The sequence below is a fragment of the Gopherus flavomarginatus genome, chromosome 1, assembly GCF_025201925.1.
Source record: "Gopherus flavomarginatus isolate rGopFla2 chromosome 1, rGopFla2.mat.asm, whole genome shotgun sequence".
Classification (NCBI taxonomy): Eukaryota; Metazoa; Chordata; order Testudines; family Testudinidae; genus Gopherus; species Gopherus flavomarginatus.
Window position 1 is genome coordinate 374903051 of NC_066617.1, and position 20889 is coordinate 374923939.

The 20889-nt window shown below is 46.1% G+C and overlaps 1 protein-coding gene across 1 annotated transcript; it reads left to right on the forward strand.

The window, feature by feature from the left end:
• Positions 1-14210: 14210 nt before the first annotated feature.
• LOC127044531 (olfactory receptor 52E4-like) lies at positions 14211-19176 on the forward strand. The gene is made up of 2 exons (XM_050939511.1): positions 14211-15210; positions 19154-19176. Exons 1-2 carry the CDS (start codon positions 14241-14243, stop codon positions 19174-19176), a joined length of 993 nt encoding a protein of 330 aa, XP_050795468.1. The 5' UTR covers positions 14211-14240.
• The last annotated feature ends 1713 nt before the right edge of the window (positions 19177-20889 follow it).

A 20889-nucleotide genomic window follows, 5' to 3' on the forward strand; every position in this document is an offset into this window, starting at 1 on the left:
AAAAGGCATCTAAGGTGCGGGGCCCTCTTAAGCGCGGGCACAGAGCCCGATTTTGGGGAATCGGCCTAAAGCTGGCCTTGAGCATGGTGAGACCCCCACCCTCAAAGGAACCCAGGTGCCTTCATCCAGGCCAGATGGACTCACTTCCTTCTGCCAGGGATTGAGAGACATGGACCTGCCCCTGGAGCTGAGAACCAGGTAGATTTGGATGTGGAGGGCCCTGGTTTAAGCGCCCTCACCTGAGAGGAGCAGAGCCTTGATCTGGGTTCTTCCACCTGGGCGTGCCGCCAACCACTGGGCTTTGGGATATCCTGGGGTGTGTCGCTCGTCCCTGGCGTGTGTTACCCAGTGAGGGCACAGCGCTGGAGAGGGCAGGGGCCTCTGACAGATGAGGGACTCCAGTGACCAGCTGCTGACGGAGAATGAGGCTGGATGGTGCACGGCCAACCAGGATGTTCTAGACCCTGAGAGGCTGAGAACCACCAACTTGTTTCACCGCTGCCAATGAGTGTTGTCATAAACAGATAGCTAAGGGTTAATGTCTCTTCCACCTGAAGCACCTGACCAGAGGACCAATCAGGAAACCGGATTTTTTCAACTCTGGGTGGAGGGAGTTTGTGTCTGAGTCTTTTGTCTGTCTTCCTGCTTTCTCTGAGCTTTGGAGAAGTAGTTTCTACTTTCTAGTCTTCTGTTTCTAAGTGTAAGGACAAAGAGATCAGATAGTAAGTTCTATGGTTTCTTTTCTTTGGTATTTGCATGAATATAAGTGCTGGAGTGCTTTGATTTGTATTCTTTTTGAATAAGGCTGTTTATTCAATATTCTTTTAAGCAATCGACCCTGTATTGTATCATCTTAATACAGAGAGAACAGTTGTATGTATTTTTCTTTCTTTTTATATAAAGCTTTCTTTTAAGACCTGTTGGAGTTTTTCTTTACTTCAGGGAAATTGAGTCTGTACTCACCAGGGAATTGGTGGGAGGAAGAAATCAAGGGGAGATCTGTGTGTTGGATTTGCTAGCCTGATTTTGCATTCCCTCTGGGGGAATAGTAAAGTTCTTTTTGTTCCAGGATTGGGAACGGAGAGGGGGAGTCACTCTGTGTAGTTTCACAGAGCTTGTGTCTGTGTATCTCTCCAGGAGCACCTGGAGGGGGGAAGGGAAAAAGGATTATTTCCCTTTGTTGTGAGACTCAAGGGATTTGGGTCTTGGGATCCCCAGGGAAGGTTTTTCAGAGGGACCAGAGTGCCCCAAAACACTCTAATTTTTTGGGTGGTGGCAGCAGGTACCAGGTCCAAGCTGGTAACTAAGCTTGGAGGTTTTCATGCTAACCCCCATATGTTGGACGCTAAGGTCCAAATCTGGGACTAAGGTTATGATATGGTGTGCAGCGGGTGGGATCTAGACAGAATCCAGAAGCCAGTAGGAATATATATTTTTCTTTTCTCTGCTAAGGGCTTTTTAGCAGAGAGAAACAGTTGGTTTTAAAAGGGAACCAGAGAGAATTTTTTTTTTTCTGCTCTCTCTGGCAGTTTGTGGCTTGCATGTTAAGCAAGAAGCCATTACCAGACTGTTAAGGGTCTTTTGTCATGCAATAGCCCTCCCATTAGGAGGCAAGTTCCAGCACTATATGAATGCAAATAAAGTGGTTTTTCAGGTTTACTTAACATTGAAGATTAGCTAAAGGCACTGTTGCTAGGCAGACTTCAGGAGGCAACAGAGCCTGCAGTGCAGAAGATAAACACCGGAGGGCACCCCAACCCAAGAAAACAAGAACCATGACTTCTAAGGCAAAAATTGAGGCCGAAAAACAATTCAGAGAAGCTGAACACAGGCGACAACTGGAAATAAAACAAAAAGAGATGGAGATGAAAGAAAGAGAAGAACAAATCAAACAGGCAGCACACAAAAGAAAACTAGAGGAAGAAGAGTTCTCCCACCGAAGGAAACAAGAAGAAGAAGAGTTGGCCCACCGCCGAGAAATGGAAAAGCACCAAAAAGAAATGGAAAAACAACAAAAAGAGAATGAAGAGAAGGAAAAACAGAGAAAACATGAACTGGAGTTGGCAAAAGCTGGGCTGCATGTGCCAGCCAACCCTAACAACCCGGCGCCCATTATTGCTCCACAGCACAGGAAATTTCCCACCTACAAGGCAGGTGATGACACCGAGGCCTTCTTGGAAAATTTTGAAAGAGCCTGTCTTGGGTACAGCATTCCCGAAGACCAGTACATGGTAGAATTGAGGTCACAGCTCAGTGGACCTTTAGCAGAGGTGGCAGCTGAAATGCCTAAGCAGCAAATGAATGACTATAAACTTTTTCAAACCAAGGCCAGATACAGAATGGGGATAACCCCAGATCATGCCCGTCGGCGTTTCAGAACCCAAAAGTGGAAACCAGAGGTGTCATTTCCCAAACACGCCTACTACATTGCAAAAAACTATGAGGCCTGGATAACAGGAAACAACATTCAAACCTTGGAAGAACTGCACCTCCTCATACAAATGGAGCAGTTCTTGGATGGTGTTCCTGAAGACATCACACAGTACATACAAGATGGAAATCCCAAAGATATCGCTGAGGCGGGGGAAATTGGAGCCAAATGGATGGAACTGGCAGAAAGCAAGAAAGCTACTGTCAAGGGGAACGATTACCCCAGGGGGCACACAGACCATAAACCCTACAACCGAGGACAGCTAAAGACCCCACATATCACCCAAGTAAAGCCACAGATACCCTACCCTTCAACCTCACCAGTCTCCAGTAACTCACCTCGGCCCAGTGACCCATCAGATGGAAGATGCTTTAAGTGTAATGAACTGGGACATATCAAGGCCAACTGTCCAAAGAACACCATGCGAGTGCAATTCATTACACCACCATCACCCCAAAGATCCCCAGGCCCGGATGCCTCTCAAATACCCTTGGAGCGAAGGGAAAATTTGAGAGTGGGCGGAAAGAAGGTTACTGCGTGGAGAGACACGGGGGCACAAGTGTCAGCTATCCACCAATCCTTCGTTGACCCCAAATTCATCAACCCAAAGGCCAAAGTTACAATTTACCCCTTCATGTCACAAGCTGTAGACTTGCCTACAGCTCAACTGCCTGTCCAGTACAAATGCTGGTCAGAAATGTGGACTTTTGCAGTCTATGACAATTATCCTATCCCCATGCTACTGGGGGAAGACTTGGCCAACCAGGTGAGGCGGGCCAAGAGAGTGGGAATGGTTACCCATAGCCAAACCAGGCAAGCTTCCAGACCCATTCCTGTTCCTGAACCATCCACAGACGCCCCGTCTGTGTTACCAGAGACCCAGACAGAGGTAGTGGACCCGGATTCCATGCCAACCACTGAAACAGCCACAACACCTCCAGTCCCAGGCCCAGAACTGGAACAGCAACCTGCACCAGCAAGTGCAACCACATCTTCAAACTCAACGCCAGAGGGCGCCAGCGAGCCAGAACTGGCAAAAGCACAAGACAGCCATACCCAAAAGGCTCAGCCAGAGCCTGAAATACCCTCAGGTGCACCAGCGGAGAGCGGTTCACCAGTAACGGAAACAAGCCCATCACCTACATCGCTTCCAGAGGGACCAAGCCCAAGTCCACAGTCTGAGGAAGAACTAGTGACCCCAGCCTCAAGGGAACAGTTCCAGACTGAGCAGGAAGCAGATGACAGCCTTCAGAAAGCTTGGGCGGCAGCACGGAGCACCCCACCGCCTCTCAGCTCTTCTAATCGATCCCGGTTTGTTATAGACCAAGGACTTTTATACAAGGAAATTCTTTCTGGTGGACACCGGGAAGAATGGCAGCCGCAAAAACAGTTGCTGGTTCCAACTAAGTACTGGGAGAAGCTCTTAAGCTTAGCCCATGATCATCCCAGTGGCCATGCTGGGGTGAACAGAACCAAGGACCGGTTGGGGAAGTCCTTCCACTGGGAGGGGATGGGCAAGGACATTGCCAAGTATGTCCGGTCTTGTGAGATATGCCAAAGAGTGGGAAAGCCTCAAGACCAGGTCAAGGCCCCTCTCCAGCCACTCCCCATAATTGAGGTCCCATTTCAGCGAGTAGCTGTGGATATTCTGGGCCCTTTCCCAAAAAAGACGCCCAGAGGAAAGCAGTACGTACTGACTTTAGTGGACTTTGCTACCCGATGGCCAGAAGCAGTAGCTCTAGGCAACACCAGGGCTAACACTGTGTGCCTGGCCCTAACAGACATCTTTGCCAGGGTAGGTTGGCCCTCCGACATCCTTACAGATTCAGGGTCTAATTTCCTGGCAGGAACCATGGAAAAACTGTGGGAAACTCATGGGGTGAATCACTTGGTTGCCACCCCGTACCACCATCAAACCAATGGCCTAGTGGAAAGGTTCAATGGAACTTTGGGGGCCATGATACGAAAATTCATCAACGAATTCTCCAATAATTGGGACCTAGTGTTGCAGCAGTTGCTGTTTGCCTACAGGGCTGTACCACATCCCAGTTTAGGGTTTTCACCGTTTGAACTTGTGTATGGTCACGAGGTTAAGGGGCCATTACAGTTGGTGAAGCAGCAATGGGAGGGGTTTACGCCTTCTCCAGGAACTAACATTCTGGACTTTGTAAGCAACCTACAAAGCACCCTCCGACACTCTTTAGCCCTTGCTAGAGAGAACCTAAAGGATGCTCAAGAAGAGCAAAAGGCCTGGTATGACAGACATGCCAGAAAACGTTCCTTCAAGGTAGGAGTCCAGGTTATGGTCTTGAAGGCGCAACAGGCCCATAAGATGGAAGCATCATGGGAAGGGCCATTCACGGTCCAAAAGCGCCTGGGAGCTGTAACTACCTCATAGCATTTCCCAATTCCTCACTAAAGCCTAAAGTGTACCATGTTAATTCTCTCAAGCCTTTCTATTCCAGAGACTTACAGGTTTGTCAGTTTACAGTCCAGGGAGAGGATGCTGAGTGGCCTGACGGTGTCTACTACGACGGGAAAAAAGACGGTGGCGTGGAAGAGGTGAACCTCTCAACCACCCTGGAACGTCTGCAGCGGCAACAAATCAAGGAGCTGTGCACTAGCTTCGCCCCATTGTTCTCAGCCACCCCAGGACGGACTGAACGGGCATACCACTCCATTGATACAGGTAATGCTCACCCAATCAGAACCCCACCCTACCGAGTGTCTCCTCATGCCCAAGCTGCTATAGAACGGGAGATCCAGAACATGCTACAGATGGGTATAATCCGCTCATCTACCAGAGCATGGGCATCTCCAGTGGTTCTGGTACCCAAACCAGATGGGAAACTACGCTTTTGCGTGGACTACCGTAAGCTAAATGCTGTAACTCGTCCGGACAACTATCCAATGCCACGTACCGATGAGCTATTGGAAAAGTTGGGACGTGCCCAGTTCATCTCTACAATAGACTTAACCAAGGGGTACTGGCAAGTACCGCTAGATGAGCCTGCCAAGGAGAGGTCAGCATTCGTCACCCATGCGGGGGTGTATGAATTCAATGTCCTTCCTTTCGGCCTTCAAAATGCACCCGCCACCTTCCAGAGGCTGGTAGATGGTCTACTAGCTGGACTGGGAGAATTTGCAGTTGCCTACCTCGATGATGTGGCCATTTTTTCCGACTCCTGGCCCGAACACCTACTACACCTGGAAAAGGTCTTTGAGCGCATCAGGCAGGCCGGACTAACTGTTAAGGCCAAAAAGTGTCAAATAGGCCAAAACAGAGTGACTTACCTGGGGCACCAGGTGGGTCGAGGAACCATAAACCCCCTACAGGCCAAGGTGGATGCTATCCAAAAGTGGCCTGTCCCAAAGTCAAAGAAGCAGGTCCAATCCTTCTTAGGCTTGGCCGGATACTACAGGCGATTTGTACCACACTACAGCCAAATCGCTGCCCCACTGACCGACCTGACCAAAAAGACCCAGCCAAATGCAGTTAAGTGGACTGATGAGTGTCAAAAGGCCTTTACCCAGCTTAAGGCGATGCTCACGTCTGACCCTGTGCTCAGGGCCCCGGACTTTGACAAGCCATTCCTAGTAACCACAGATGCATCTGAGCGTGGTATAGGAGCAGTGCTCATGCAGGAAGCAACAGATCACAACTTCCATCCTGTCGTGTTTCTCAGCAAGAAACTGTCTGAGAGGGAAAGTCACTGGTCAGTCAGTCAAAAGGAATGCTATGCCATTGTGTACGCCCTGGAAAAGCTACGCCCATATGTTTGGGGACGGCGGTTCCAACTACAAACTGACCATGCTGCACTAAAGTGGCTTCATACTGCCAAGGGGAACAACAAGAAACTTCTTCGTTGGAGTTTAGCTCTCCAAGATTTTGATTTTGAAATTCAGCACATCACAGGAGCTTCTAACAAAGTAGCTGATGCACTCTCCCGTGAGAGTTTCCCAGAATTCAGTAGTTAAAAAGTGTTCTTAAAATGTAGAAGTCTGTTAGTTATATACTTAGGGGTATGTAAAGGTGCATGTGTTGTATTAATCCGTTTATTTTAAAGTTCTAGAAGGAAATCGCCACCAGTGAGCTTCCCCACTGTCTGCAATTTGGGGGGCGTGTCATAAACAGATAGCTAAGGGTTAATGTCTCTTCCACCTGAAGCACCTGACCAGAGGACCAATCAGGAAACCGGATTTTTTCAACTCTGGGTGGAGGGAGTTTGTGTCTGAGTCTTTTGTCTGTCTTCCTGCTTTCTCTGAGCTTTGGAGAAGTAGTTTCTACTTTCTAGTCTTCTGTTTCTAAGTGTAAGGACAAAGAGATCAGATAGTAAGTTCTATGGTTTCTTTTCTTTGGTATTTGCATGAATATAAGTGCTGGAGTGCTTTGATTTGTATTCTTTTTGAATAAGGCTGTTTATTCAATATTCTTTTAAGCAATCGACCCTGTATTGTATCATCTTAATACAGAGAGAACAGTTGTTTGTATTTTTCTTTCTTTTTATATAAAGCTTTCTTTTAAGACCTGTTGGAGTTTTTCTTTACTTCAGGGAAATTGAGTCTGTACTCACCAGGGAATTGGTGGGAGGAAGAAATCGGGGAGATCTGTGTGTTGGATTTGCTAGCCTGATTTTGCATTCCCTCTGGGGGAATAGGAAAGTTCTTTTTGTTCCAGGATTGGGAACGGAGAGGGGGAGTCACTCTGTGTAGTTTCACAGAGCTTGTGTCTGTGTATCTCTCCAGGAGCACCTGGAGGGGGGAAGGGAAAAAGGATTATTTCCCTTTGTTGTGAGACTCAAGGGATTTGGGTCTTGGGGTCCCCAGGGAAGGTTTTTCAGAGGGACCAGAGTGCCCCAAAACACTCTAATTTTTTGGGTGGTGGCAGCAGGTACCAGGTCCAAGCTGGTAACTAAGCTTGGAGGTTTTCATGCTAACCCCCATATGTTGGACGCTAAGGTCCAAATCTGGGACTAAGGTTATGATAAGTGTGTTGTGGGTCATGCTGTGGTATGGGGAGGAGACAGGCAGAGGATTGAGTAGATACAATGGGGGCCTGAGCATTGTTAGGGATCACGCAGGAGGCTCAGCAGACATCTGCCTCCCTAGCGAACCCTACAACATTAACCCTTTAAGTGCCTCCAGCACATCTTCTGCACCATTGGCTCCGGAAACCCTCGTTAACACCGAAAAGCCCACTGAGGCCTAACCATAAACTGTAAGTGGAAGAATGGGCAGGCAGTGTGAACCACTCGCTGCCGAGAGAATGATTCCTCTCCATCCGACTCAGCTGGCTGCCTAGCAATCTACTGTGCTTCTTCAGCTGCATGCTCGCCCCGTTCCTCCTCTTCGTCTGCGCCCCAGAGGCCTTTGCTGGAGCTGCTCCGGTTTCCTGCTTTCTGGGGTTTTCACTTGAGCTGCTTTTCTTGAACTTCACTGCATCAGAACGTGCTTCCTTCAGGCTGGGTCCTTCCATGGTCCTCATCCAAGTCGAAGCAGAGCCTTGCCCAAGGACCGTACTCCCGGGACAGAGGGAAGTATTATCTCCATTTTACAGATGGGGAATGGCAGGGTAGATTAATGAACTTGGCCGAGAACACACCTGGAGTCTGTGGCAGAGCTGAAATCATTAACTATTATTATTTAGCATTTGTATTGCGGCAGCACTTAAAGGCTACAGCCAAGGTGGGTGTTAAACAAGACCATGTCTGGCGTCCTGGGTCTGTCTGACATTCCCGACTGCCTGTGACCCAGTGGCATTTGCTCAGCATGAAGTAAGAAGGTGATCCCACTGTCCTGCTGGGACAGGCCTGGATTGAGATAGACCGTGGCTCCTTGCACTGCAGCTAAAGAGCAAATCGCGCTGAGAAGCTGAAATACCCAAAGCAGCACAGAGCTGGGCTCTCTGTACCAAGGACTCCTTGGCTGACTGGGGGCAAGTTACTCCAGCCAAGATTTTCAGATGTGACTAATCATGTGGGATGCCTCTGGCTTTGACTACAGAACATGACACACACACATACCCGCCCCCAGGACTCCTCATCAGAAGGTGGCTGCTCAGCCATCTCTGAAAAGATCACCATTTAAGATATCTCAAGTAGTGTCCCCCAAAATGGAGACCCCCCCAAAATCACTCGTCCTGTGTCTGTGCCTCGGTTTCCTCTGCCATGAAAAAGGAGATTCTACTGCTTTTCTGCATCGCAGTGGGAGTGTAGCTCCATAAAGGTGCATAGAGCATTTCAGAACTGGGTGGAAGGTGCTATCTGTGAGCAAAGCAAATGTAACCCCCACAGAGCTAACCTAGGTCCCTGGGGCTCCCTGTGCTGGTAGCTCAGAGAGGTGCATATGGTTGTGGGGGGTAAGCCACTGCAGGCTCAGAGTCTACTCAGCAACCAATAGGGAGTGAGATGCCCTCTAGGGTGACCAGACGTCCCGATAAAATCGGGACCATCCCGATATTTGGGTGGTTGTCCCAATACTTGTCCCGATATTTCACTCTGCTGGCAGCATCCGGCTTTTTTTTTTCTTTGCTCTGCCAGTGGACTCCCCACTCCCCCATGTGTCCTGATATTTTCTTCATGTCATCTAGCCACCCTAATGCCCGCCCCTTGGGAGCTCAGGAGTGGGGGGATGCCATTTTGGGAGCCGTCTGGAGCCAGCCAGGGAAAGGGCAGGACTGGCTGGGGGCTGGTGAGCCCCAGGCCTGCATGCAGGGTTCCTCCTGAGAACTAGCCTCTGGGGAACCTGACAGCAAATCCCCCAGTTTGAGCCTTTGCCGCTCCAAGATGACTCCCAGTTTGTAGAACTTTGTTGGTGAAACTTCCCCCATCCAGGCAGAATGAGCCCCCAGATCCCTAGGTGAGACTTGCCACCTTATCTCACATGTGAGTCCTCTGGGCTGTGCGGAGCCCAGTCAGCCACATCGCTAACTGCGGCCTGCACAGAAGGTAGCATGGCCGCAGGTCATCCAGGGCCCCTCCAAGGTACGTCTACCCATGAACACTAATATGACTTTTGCTGTATCAGGTCACGTGACTGGGGGAATTCACGGGTATTATCAGTGTGGGCACCAGTCGCCCTGAGAATAGTGTTTTACCCTCTTCTGTTCCATTCACCTGCTGTTTGATGTAATTACTGTGTTAAAGACATTGCATGTGTCTGTGTTATTTCTTGGGAGTCTCCAGCTATCTGGCAAGTAACTGGGGGTTACCCTGTGGTTAGAATTTTCTTCCCTTGCTGCCTCGGTGACCCTGCCAGGAAGGAGCGAGAGGGGTGGAGGCATCACCAAATAAACCCAGATGGGGAGAAAGACGTGTTCTTTTTCTTTACTGGAACTGGAGTTTTACATCATGTTCCTCCATCCAGTCTGGCACAAACACAGTCACCAGGTTCCCATCAGGCAATTCTCTGAGTGGCATCGGTAAGAAAAGTGGCTTGTATGTGACTGAGGTCTACATAGGGTTAGAAGGGACCACAAGGGTCATCTGCTCTAACCACTTGCCAAGGGCTGAACCATCCCAGACAGGTGACTATCCAGCCTACTTATGAAACTCTCCTTTGAATGAGCTTCCACGACGTGTTGTGGCGTCTGTTCCATTGTCCTACTGCTCTTACAGTTAGGAAGTTTTCCCTGAGATTTAATCAAAATCTGCTTTCCGGTACTTTGAACCCTTTGCCTCTTGTCCTGCCCTTTGTGACAAGAGACAACATTTCTCCATCTTTTTTCTGGCAGCCTTTCAAATATTTGAAGACCGCTGCCATGTCCCCCCTCAATCTCCTCTTTTCCAAACTAAACGTTTCCAGTTCTTCAGCCTTTGATCGTGTATAGCTGGACCGCTTGTCATAATATCGTTAAATTTAACATGGGAGGAAAAACACCACATCTGCCCAACGCTTAACATTTAATTTCAGAAACAAACGGAAGTTAAAAGGTACAGAGTGAAAAGTGAAACCCTTGCAAGCTGCATGGAAACTTTTTAAAGACACCATAACAGAGGCTAAACTTAAATGTATCCCCCAACCTAAAACAAACAAACAAACAAAAAACATAGTGACGGAACCAAACAAGTGCCACTGTGGATAAACAAGAACCTAAAAGAAAAACAATGAGAGGCAAAAAGGAAACCTTCAAAATGTGTAAGTTAAATCCTAGTGAGGAAATAGAAAGGAGCATAAACTCTGGCAAACAAAGTAAAAAAGAATATAATTAGGAAGCCAAAAAAGAATTTGAAGAACAGCTAGCGAAAGATTCAAAAAGTAATAGCAAAAAAATGGTTAAGTACATCAGAAGCAGGAAGCCTGTTAAATAACCAGTGGTGCCCCTAGATGATCGAGATGCTAAAGGAGCAGTGAAGGATGATAAGGCCATTGCAGAGACACTAAATGAATTCTTTGCATAGGTCTTCACAGCTGAGGATGTTTGGGAAATTCACAAATCTGAGCCATTCTTTTTAGGTGTGAAGAACTGTCCCAGACTGAGGAGTCATTAGAAGAGGTTTTGGAACAAATTGATAAATTAAATAGCAATAAGTCACCAGGCCCAGATGGGATTCTCCCAAGAGTTCTGAAGGAACTCGAATGTGAAACTGTAGAACTACTAACTGTACTCTGTAACCTATTATTTAAATCAGCTTCTGTACCACATGACTGGAGGACAGCTAATGTGACGTCATTGTTTAAAAAGGGCTCCAGAGGTGATCCTGGCGATTACACACCAGGAAGCCAGACTTCAGTACCAAGCAAAGTGAGGGGAGGGAAAGCTCAGTGGTTTAAGCGTTGGCCTATGAAATCTAGGCTTGTGAGTTCAATTCTTTAAGGAACTCATTTGGGGAAGTGGGGTAAAAATCTGGAGATTGGTCCTGCTTCAAGCAGAGTTGTTTTGTTTGTTTTGTGTGGGGCTGGAAGGGATAGTTCATTGGTTTGAGTATCAGCCTGCTAAATCCAGGGTTGTGAGTTCAATCCTTGAGAAGTCAATTTGGGGATTGGTCTTGCTTTGAGCAGGGGGTTGGACTAGATGATCACCTGAGGTCCCTTAATGATTCTATGAAACTGGTTGAAATGATGGTAAGGAAAAAAATTGTCAGACACATAGATAAACATAATTTTTTGAGGAAGAGTCAACAAAGTTTTTGTAAAGGGAAATCATGCCTCAGCTGGAGGTCATTGCAGTTTGTCCTAATGGTTAATTACGCTCAGTGCTAAACATTGGGTCCTTAATTCCAGCTGGAATTTGTATGAGTTCAGCTTCCAGCCTTGCTCTGGCTTTCTTGGCCAGATTAAAGAGACCGTTATTACTATTTAAGATAAATAAATGAAGGTCTCTGTGTGTCTCACCATCAGACATTTTTTCCAGGCTCAATTCATTTTTGTGGCTCTTTTCTGCACCCTTTCCAATGTTTCAACATCCTTTTTGAAATGTGGGTCCCAGGACTTTACGCAGTCGGTTTCACCAGTGCCACATGCAGAGGTAAAATCCTTCCCCTGCTCCAACTCACCACTCCCCTGTTTATGCAGCCAATGACCACATCACCTTTTTGGCCATAGCATTGCACTGGGAGCTCACAATGATTTGGTTGTCCACAATGACCCTTAAATCCTTTTCAGTGTCCCTGCGCTCCATAATACAGGCCCTAGTCTGAGGGTCAGCCCTGCATTACCTGTACCGAGAGGATAACTTTGCATTTGTCTGTATTAAAACATTTTGTTTGCATTAAAACATTTTGTTTGCATTAACCCAGCTCACCAAACACCCCAGATCCATCAAAGTACCTGCCTTGGCCTCCTCATTGTTCCCACTTTGCCTTTCTTCAGGTCATCTGCTAATTTTGTCTGCGGTGATTTTCTATTTGATTCCAGATCGTTGCTGAAAATATTGAACAGCTTCAGGCCTAGAATTGATCGCTGCAGAAACCCACCAGAAACAGCCTGATTCACTGACAATGGCCCATTGACAACTGCTTTCTGAGACTGTTTATCAGTTAGCCAGTTTTTAGTCCATTTAACATGTGTTTTACTGATATTGAATAGTGTTGATTTTTTTATCTGAATGTTTTCCCCTACTAAATCAAATGACTCAGAGAAATCAAAGTGTATTGTTTCTATGTGGTTCCCTTGTTCATACAAATGTGTTCTCTCATTAAATGATGAAATCAGGTTTATTTGACGAGATCTGTTTTAAATAAACCCGGTCGTTGACTGGCATTAATTATATTCCTAGACTTTTTTTTTTTAACTAATCCCATACCAGCTTCCACTGTTTTCTAATCTTGTCAAATCTTCTTTTAAAGCTTTCCCTTTATTTTTGATAGTTTAAATTTAGCACAGTACTGTTCTATATATGCTTTTTCATATATATATATATCACATGAGGTGATGAAATATATATATTTCATCACCTCATGTGATATAAATACCTCATACTGCTTCTTTCCAAATGCAGAACAAAAATATTTCTTGAAGACCTCTGCCTTTCCTGCAACATTAACAATTTTCTTTTCTCCCTCTAGGAATTGGCCAAAACCTTTTCTAGGCTTTCTTTCTTTCTTAATAACCTTTTTTTTTTTATCCTTAGCCATGCCACTCACAGATTTCTCCCTGACATCTTTCACATTACTTATCAATTTTCATTAATTCCAATTTGTATTGTTTGTTAGCTATTTTCCCTTTTTTCTAATTTGTTATGTGTTACTCATTTCCCCTCCCCCGGGCCCAATTACTGCCTTTACTTCGCTTTGCCACTGAACTAGGTTTTTAGCCAAAGTTTTCCACTTTCTTGGCTGTGTTATTGTGGAGTTTTAGCTATCTAATAAATTTAAAGAACTCCCAAGTTTCATTCCCATTTTTCTGTCTAAATTTAACCTTCCAATTAGTTTTATTGATATGTTGCCTCAACTTTGGGGAATCAGCCCCTTTGAAGCAATGTCTATACATATTACTGGTTGGGAACTGTTCTCCATTTTTCCATTTGAATGTAATCAGTTCATTTGTTTATTTTGTTCTCCTTCTCATATGCCCCCTTCTTTGTCTCTTCTCTAAACTGAACAGTCCCAGACTTTTCAGTCTGTCCGCATCTGGCACCATCCCCATTCTCATAACCTGTCTCAGAAGTCCCCTTTCTGTGTGCTACATCCTTTAAGAGACTGAGTGACAACAACCGAGAACATGTCCAGAGCAGGTTATTCTCTATCCCATTCCTTAGGCATACGAACATTGTCTTTGTTTGGCCACTGCTAGGAATGAGCAAGTGTTTCTGTGAAGTTGCTATCAGTGATGCCCGGGTCTTCTCCCTGAACTGTGCTCTAGCTGGGATCTATCCCCTGGCACATGTCTTTGCAAAAAAATTCTTTTTTTTTCCCCACTCTCAGATGTTGAGCAACTGGGTGAATGAGGAACTTTCTACAGCATGGACACTCTAGCCTGGCTTTCATTGCATTAAGGAACAATGATGGATAACCAGTATCCACACTTGTGTTTCCTGCTGGTGCCTATTAATATTTCCTGCACCATGATGTGCAGGAATTATTGCTGCATGGAGCACCATGAAGTATGGAATTGGCATTAGTAGGGCCAGTTGTTCATAATTAATTCCTCTGAAGAATGAAAATACCAGTTTTCAGTATTTGAGGAGCGACCAATCTGCTTTACCCATGAGAACAGCTCCCAGTAGTGCATGTAGTGTCTCATATTAACACTGTCTCTCCATTCAGGTGTTTGTCCTGCGATCATCACGCTAGACCCTGGGCACATAGGGGAGTTGGGGGAACATATGGTACCATTCTGCCTCAGAACTGGAAACCTTCTCCCCTATCCCATGTCAGGTTCCAACACAACCGACTTCATCAACCCCTCCAACTTTATCCTGCTGGGCATTCCTGGCCTGGAGATGGCTCATATCTGGATCTCCATCCCCTTCTGCACCATGTACACCATAGCCATCTTGGGGAACTTCATTATCCTGCTCATCGTGAAGAGGGATCCAAGCCTGCATGGGCCCATGTACTATTTCCTCTGCATGCTGGCCATCACCGACCTGGTCCTGTCCACGTCCATCCTGCCCAAAACATTGAGCATCTTCTGGTTCAGTTCCAGGGAGATCTATTTCAGTGTCTGCCTCACCCAGATGTACTTCATTCACTGCTTCACAGCGATGGAGTCTGGGATCTTCGTGTCCATGGCTTTTGATCGCTATGTGGCCATTTGTGATCCCCTGAGACATTCCACCATCGTGACAAACTCTGTGGTGGCCAAGATTGTCCTGGCTGTGGTCCTGCGCGGTAGCATGCTTGTACTGCCGTATCCCTTCCTGGCGAGGCAGTGGCCATATTGCAGAACCAACATCATCCCCCACACATACTGTGAGCACATAGCCGTCGTGAAGCAAGCCTGCTCTGACATTCGCGTCAGTATTTACTACGGCCTCTTTTTGGCAGTCTCTGGGATGGGTCTGGATATGTTTTTTATCGCCATGTCCTATATCCAGATCCTCAGGGCCGTATTTAGACTCCCCACAAAGGATGCCCAGCTCAAGACTTTTGGGACATGTATCTCCCACCTCTGTTCCATTTTATCCTTTTATGTCCCAGCTCTCTTCTCCTACCTCACACACAGGTTTGGCCACAATGTGCCCCTGCATTTTCACATTCTCATGGCCAACATATACCTCCTGGTTCCACCCATGCTAAACCCCATCATTTACGGGGTGAGAACCAAACAGATCCGGGACAGGCTGCTCTGGCTCTTTTCTCATAAAGGGACTGTGACGACGCGGGACCCAACTGAGAGTGCCAATTCAGGACCAATTGCTTAAACAGAGCAGTCACAGCCCTAGGCTCGGGTTTTTCCACCTCTAAGGTAAACCAAACCAGCCAGACAAAGAAGACTTCGGTTTTACCCCACTGGTTAACCGCAAGTCACACAAGCAATTTCCTTAGACACTAAAGTCTCCCAGTATCACCACCAGTGCCGCTCGTCCGGGGAATGAATAGTTATGAAAACCAACACCCCAATAAAAGAATGCGGTTCTCTCGATTCCAAAGAATCAAGCCCCAGACCCAGGTCAATATACACATCAGATCTGACCCACAAATCACGCTGTTACCAATCCTTTAGAATCTAAAATCCAAACGTTCATTCATAAATGGAAAGAAATATAGATGAATGTTAGAATGGGTTAAATGCAATCAATTACACACATATTGGCAAAGTTCTTCTAGCAATGATGGAATAAACTACAGGTTCAAATCAACTGTCTAGAGTACAACCACCATTTGGATGGGTCATTCAGTGCTTTGTTCAGAGCTTCAGTTTGCAGCAAGGTTCCTCCAGTAGTAAGAAGCAGGATTGAAGACAAGATGGAGGGTTATCCAAGGCCTTTTATATTCTCTGCCCATGGAAGGACCTCCCTTTGGTCTTAGTATCGAAAATGACAGCAGCAACGGGGAGTCTGGAGTCACATGGGCAAGTCAGATGTCCATTCATAACTCAGTTTGCAGGCTGATGCCATTGTTTACATGTTAGTTTGAACATTCCCAGGAAAGCTCACATGTGGATTGGCGTTTCACAAAGTCCATTGTCAGTTGTTTCTTGGTTGGGCACTTACTGAGAATAGTCCTTTCTCAAGAAGCTGAGCAAATGCTTCACCGGTGCAACTTAGAATCAAATCCATTTGAGATACAAGTACATAGCCAGTATTCATAACTTAGACTACAAAATGATACACACATACAGACAGCATAATCATAACCGGCAAATCATAATGTTTTATTGACACCTCACATGACAAACTTTGTACAACATTTGCTGCAAATATATAACAGCGGTTGCAACAATGATCGATACAGTCACAGTTTATGTCAATAACATCACGCTAAACGTAAGCAATACAAACCAATTCCTTTTGACACTCCAGTTTCCCAGTATCACCACAAGGGCAGCTCGTTATGGGAATGACCATTTATGAAAACCAATCCCCTAGGAAAAGAAAAAGATTTTCCCCTGATCTAAAGAACCAATCCTCAGACCCAGGTCAGTATACAAATCAGATCTTACCCACAAATCACACTGTTGCCAATCCTTTAGAATCTAAAGGCTTATTCATAAAAGAAAGAAATATAGATGAGAGTTAAAATTGGTTAAATGGAATCAATTACATACAGTAATGGCAACATTCTTGGTTCAGGCTTGTAACAGTGATGGAATAAACTGCAGGTTCAAATCTGTCCCCGCCTGCAGGTATATGGGATCTTGGGGAGCAATTACCACACAGGTGGGGTGCAAAATAAACTTTATTAAGAAAATGCAAAAACAGGGAAAATTTAATAGTGAGGGGTATGGGGTTTGTTAAGGTAGGCAATTGGGGAGGGAGTTCTTTTAGTATAGTATAGGGGGTTTCAATAGTGGGGTACAATACAGTGGGGTACAATACAGTTGGTAACCAACTAACACTGAAGTATAAATGTAACAGGTAGCTAACAATTTCTAGGTAAAGGGTGTGTCACAGCAGCATATAACCAACTAACAGTTATGGGTAAAATGTGTTAAATAACCAACAACTCTAGGTAAAAATGTGTCACAGTGGTGTAAATATAAAATGTGAGGTGTGTGAGAGAGAAAAAGGGTAACCAATGGGGTTTTATGCTAGACTTCAGTAATACAATTGAGGTTTGGCAGCAGTAGGAGCGGGGTGAACACGTGGGGGAAGGGATTAAAAGTGAGAGAGAGAGAGAAAGGCAGTGGTAGAGGAATGAGGTTAGGGGATGGGGGAAGAGGAGCACGTGGTGGAGCAGAAACCAAAGATAGAGGCGCTACAGAGGGAGATTTAAACTCAGGGAGACACAGAGAGCAGACAGGCTGCAAGTTTAAACAGCAGAGAGACTGCAATGAGTGACTGGGGAGCTCGGGGGGTGGGGATTGGGGCAGTGGGAAGACAAATTCAAATAGTAAAAACCTTATCTATCCCCTAACTTAATCAAACTTATATAAAATGACAAGCAGCTACAGAATACAACCAGGCAATGATTTTCTAAACTTATCTTAACCAACAATTAGGCAACACAACAAATATCACAGAAACTTACAAGCTCTACAATCTTAACAAACTATGACTTATTAAATTAAAAAAAACAAGACCTATGGTGCACCTTATGCTATGGGGAGGTTACAGAGGGCAGAGTGGTATGTATCCAGGACCCAGCTCCCAAGGAAGCCAAGGGATGGTGGCTACAGCGGTGGATACAGCTGAAAGCAGAGAGCCCCAAGGCAAAGCCCACAGGAGCAGAGCTTAGCAGTGGCAAAGAACCCTGTAGTTTAAGAGAGGTTTTAAGACACAGACCAAGGTTTAGCTTGAGTCTGTGTGCTGGGGAAACAGAGCCAGCAGCTAAAATAATAAAATAAAAGTATAGAAAGTTTTACAGAGGGATTCTTACCAGTCCCCAAGGCAGCAGCAAAGGCAGAAGCAGCAGCAACATCAGAAGAGGCAAGGAGGGTTCGGTACAGTCTCAATAATCAGGAGATCTCTCAGGTAGCAATTCGTTCTTAGTTGGGGGGGGGTTTCAAAAACGGGGGTACGCTCAAAAATAAAACGAGAGCGGAGAAAGGACCCCCCAGAACCCCTGGCTGATCAGACCAGGCAGCAATGCAGGAACCTTTCTGAGGTGTGTTTCAAAAATGTCTGGTTTTAAAGGCAAACTTGGGCAGTTTCCCACCAGTAATCCTGATAGGCTCCCTCTGTCACAGGGGAGGGGGCACAGGGGAAAAACTGAAGGTAAACCCAGAGACATGCCTGGACATAGTCCTGTGCAATAGGTGACTCAAGAGCACATGAGACTATGACTCATGCCCAGGATCTTAAAACCACAATAGGCCTTGCAGCTCTGGACATTGCCTACCCTACACCAAGCCCAGGTTCAACGAGGTGATAACAGGACTAACCCTTTGAAAAGGGCAGTGGTCCCACTTAGCATGCAGCACAAGTGGCCATCCCTTTGAGAAGGGCAATGGCTCTTGTTAAACAACTTAAGGGGCCCTCCCTTTGAGAAGGGCAGTGGCCCTGGTAAACAACTTAACAGCCAGGGAAGGGCGGCCACAGGAGAACAGAAAACAAAATGGAGTCTGGGGAAACAAAATGGAATAGGGGAATAGCTGTAACGGACAAAATCAAGTCTCTGGAACATCTACAGCTGGGATTCAGTCCTTTGGTCAGAGCTTCAATTTGTAGCAAAGTCCCTCCAGAGGTCAGAAGCAGGATTGAAGACAAAATGGAGATGATACAGCTGCCTTTTATAATCCTTTTGCCTTGCGGCCTGTGCTGCCTTTGTTCCAATCACAAACCACCCAGCACATGGCATGGGAAAACCTTAGCGTTCTGACCACAGACTTATTCTCTATCCCATCATACATATGTTACTGCACTGGGCTTGTGGAGCAGGTGAGCTCCTCAGCAAGAGATGGGTACCTGTGAATGGTGAGATGGAAGTGTCTTCCCTGGGAATCCCCCTCAGGTAGCCGTGTCCCACACCTCTCTCACCCCAGGATCTACAGCAACAGCTCATTCCAAAAGCTGACACAGGGGCGTGCACTGTTAAAAATATAGCTCTGTGTAATCCCAGGGCAGTTCACTCAGTCTTTTGAAGAGAAGCGACGTATGAATGGAAACAGGCTGGACACTGGAGACACTCTAGCCAATCTCTCTTTTTCTATGTCTGCACTTCTGTGCTCTTTATCCAGGTTTAGGAGTAAACAGTAATTAAGGGACCTTCCCAAAGGGAGATGAGATCTCTGGGGCTCTGTGCTGAGTCAGAGAGGAATTGGCTGCTCTGTGCATTTATGTATATTTAAAAATCATAGTTGATTAGTAAAAAAAAACTAAGTATAGTGCCTAGCTCTCCACAGGGTCTGAGACCCTGTAAATACCTCAGATGGCTGGATAGATAGTAGACAGAGAGTTCTGGAGAAAGATGACTAAGGAGAGACACAATTAATTTCTGTAGGTACCCAGGGCTGTCACTAAGTGATCAGAGATCAGTAATTCTCATCAGTAACTATCATCATACTAGCAACAAAGAGTCCCGTGGCACTTTATAGACTAACAGACGTATTGGAGCATGAGCTTTCGTGGGTGAATACCCACTTCGTTGGATGCATGTAGTGGAAATTTCCAGAGGCAGGCATAAATATGCAAACAAGAATCAGGCTAGAGATAAGGAGGTTAGTTCAATCAGGGAGGATGAGGCCTTTTTCTAGCAGTTGTGTGAACACCAAGGGAGGAGAAACTGCTTTTGTAGTTGATAGCCATTCACAGTCTTTCCTTAATCCTGAGCTGATGGTGTCAAAGTTGCTGATGAACGGAAGCTCAGCAGTTTCTCTTTGAAATCTGGTCCTGAAGGCTTGTGAGTTTAATCCTTGAGGGGGCCACTTAGGGAACTGGGGCAAAATCAGTACTTGGTCCTGCTAATGAAGGCAGGGGGCTGGACTTGATGACCTTTTGGGGTCCCTTCCAGTTCTAGGAGATAGGTATATCTCCATATTATGGTACAAACAGTACCCCAGTTTTCCATACACAGGCTAGAAATCCCTGATGCCTAGCACCACAGTCCCAGTTCCGTCCTTATTCCTAAAATATTCCAAGGTGATTAGTTGTGGGAGAGTGACACCAAGTGATGATGTCACTTCCCCCTTTTAGAGCTTCTGCCATGAGGAAGGAAATTCAATCTTCCAAGCAAAAGCCCCCAGCGCAGTTAGGGGAAAATTACAGATGTAAGACAGAGTCCAGTGTCACATCAGCTGGTCAGATGCCCTTGCAGGGGCCATTGCCCATATCCTGGCTGGTACCTTCAGAGAATCGTCCATCAGGTGGGGATAAGATTCTTCTAAGGCCCTTTGTGTTTCTTAATGGGCCCTAACCTTGAATGGTTCATCCACAATATGCTGGCTAGACTGGATGTAAACTACCTTGTGGGTGTTACTCAGGGGCAAACACAGTTAAAATACTGGTACATAGTGTCAGGAAGGAGTTAAAATTCAGATAGCAGAAAAGACATAAACTGTTGAGAAGCAAGGACATAGTTTCTGTCAATACCTGATAACTTAGCTCAGCTTATATGGTCAATGCCCACCCAGTAACTCAGCTCTTAGAACAACGCTAACCCTCACTTCACAACTCACCAGATGTCTGTAAGCACTCATCCCTCCCCTCCCCACCCTGTCTCCTTCTCCCACAAGGTAGCCACAAATGTATGATGCAAGTAGGATGACCTCTATACGTACAACCCCCTTCAGTATTGTCTTTGCTTGCCTGATTCTTGGGGAAAATAATTTTTTTGCCTAACAGTTTTGATGCAGTGAGCAGGGTAGGATCGGGAATCCTCGAAGAGTTTCTCACAACCAGGGATAAAGGTGAGTACCTTTTTACTTACCACCTCTAGCACACACCTTGTTTTGGAACTCCCCGAGGCATCCCTCCA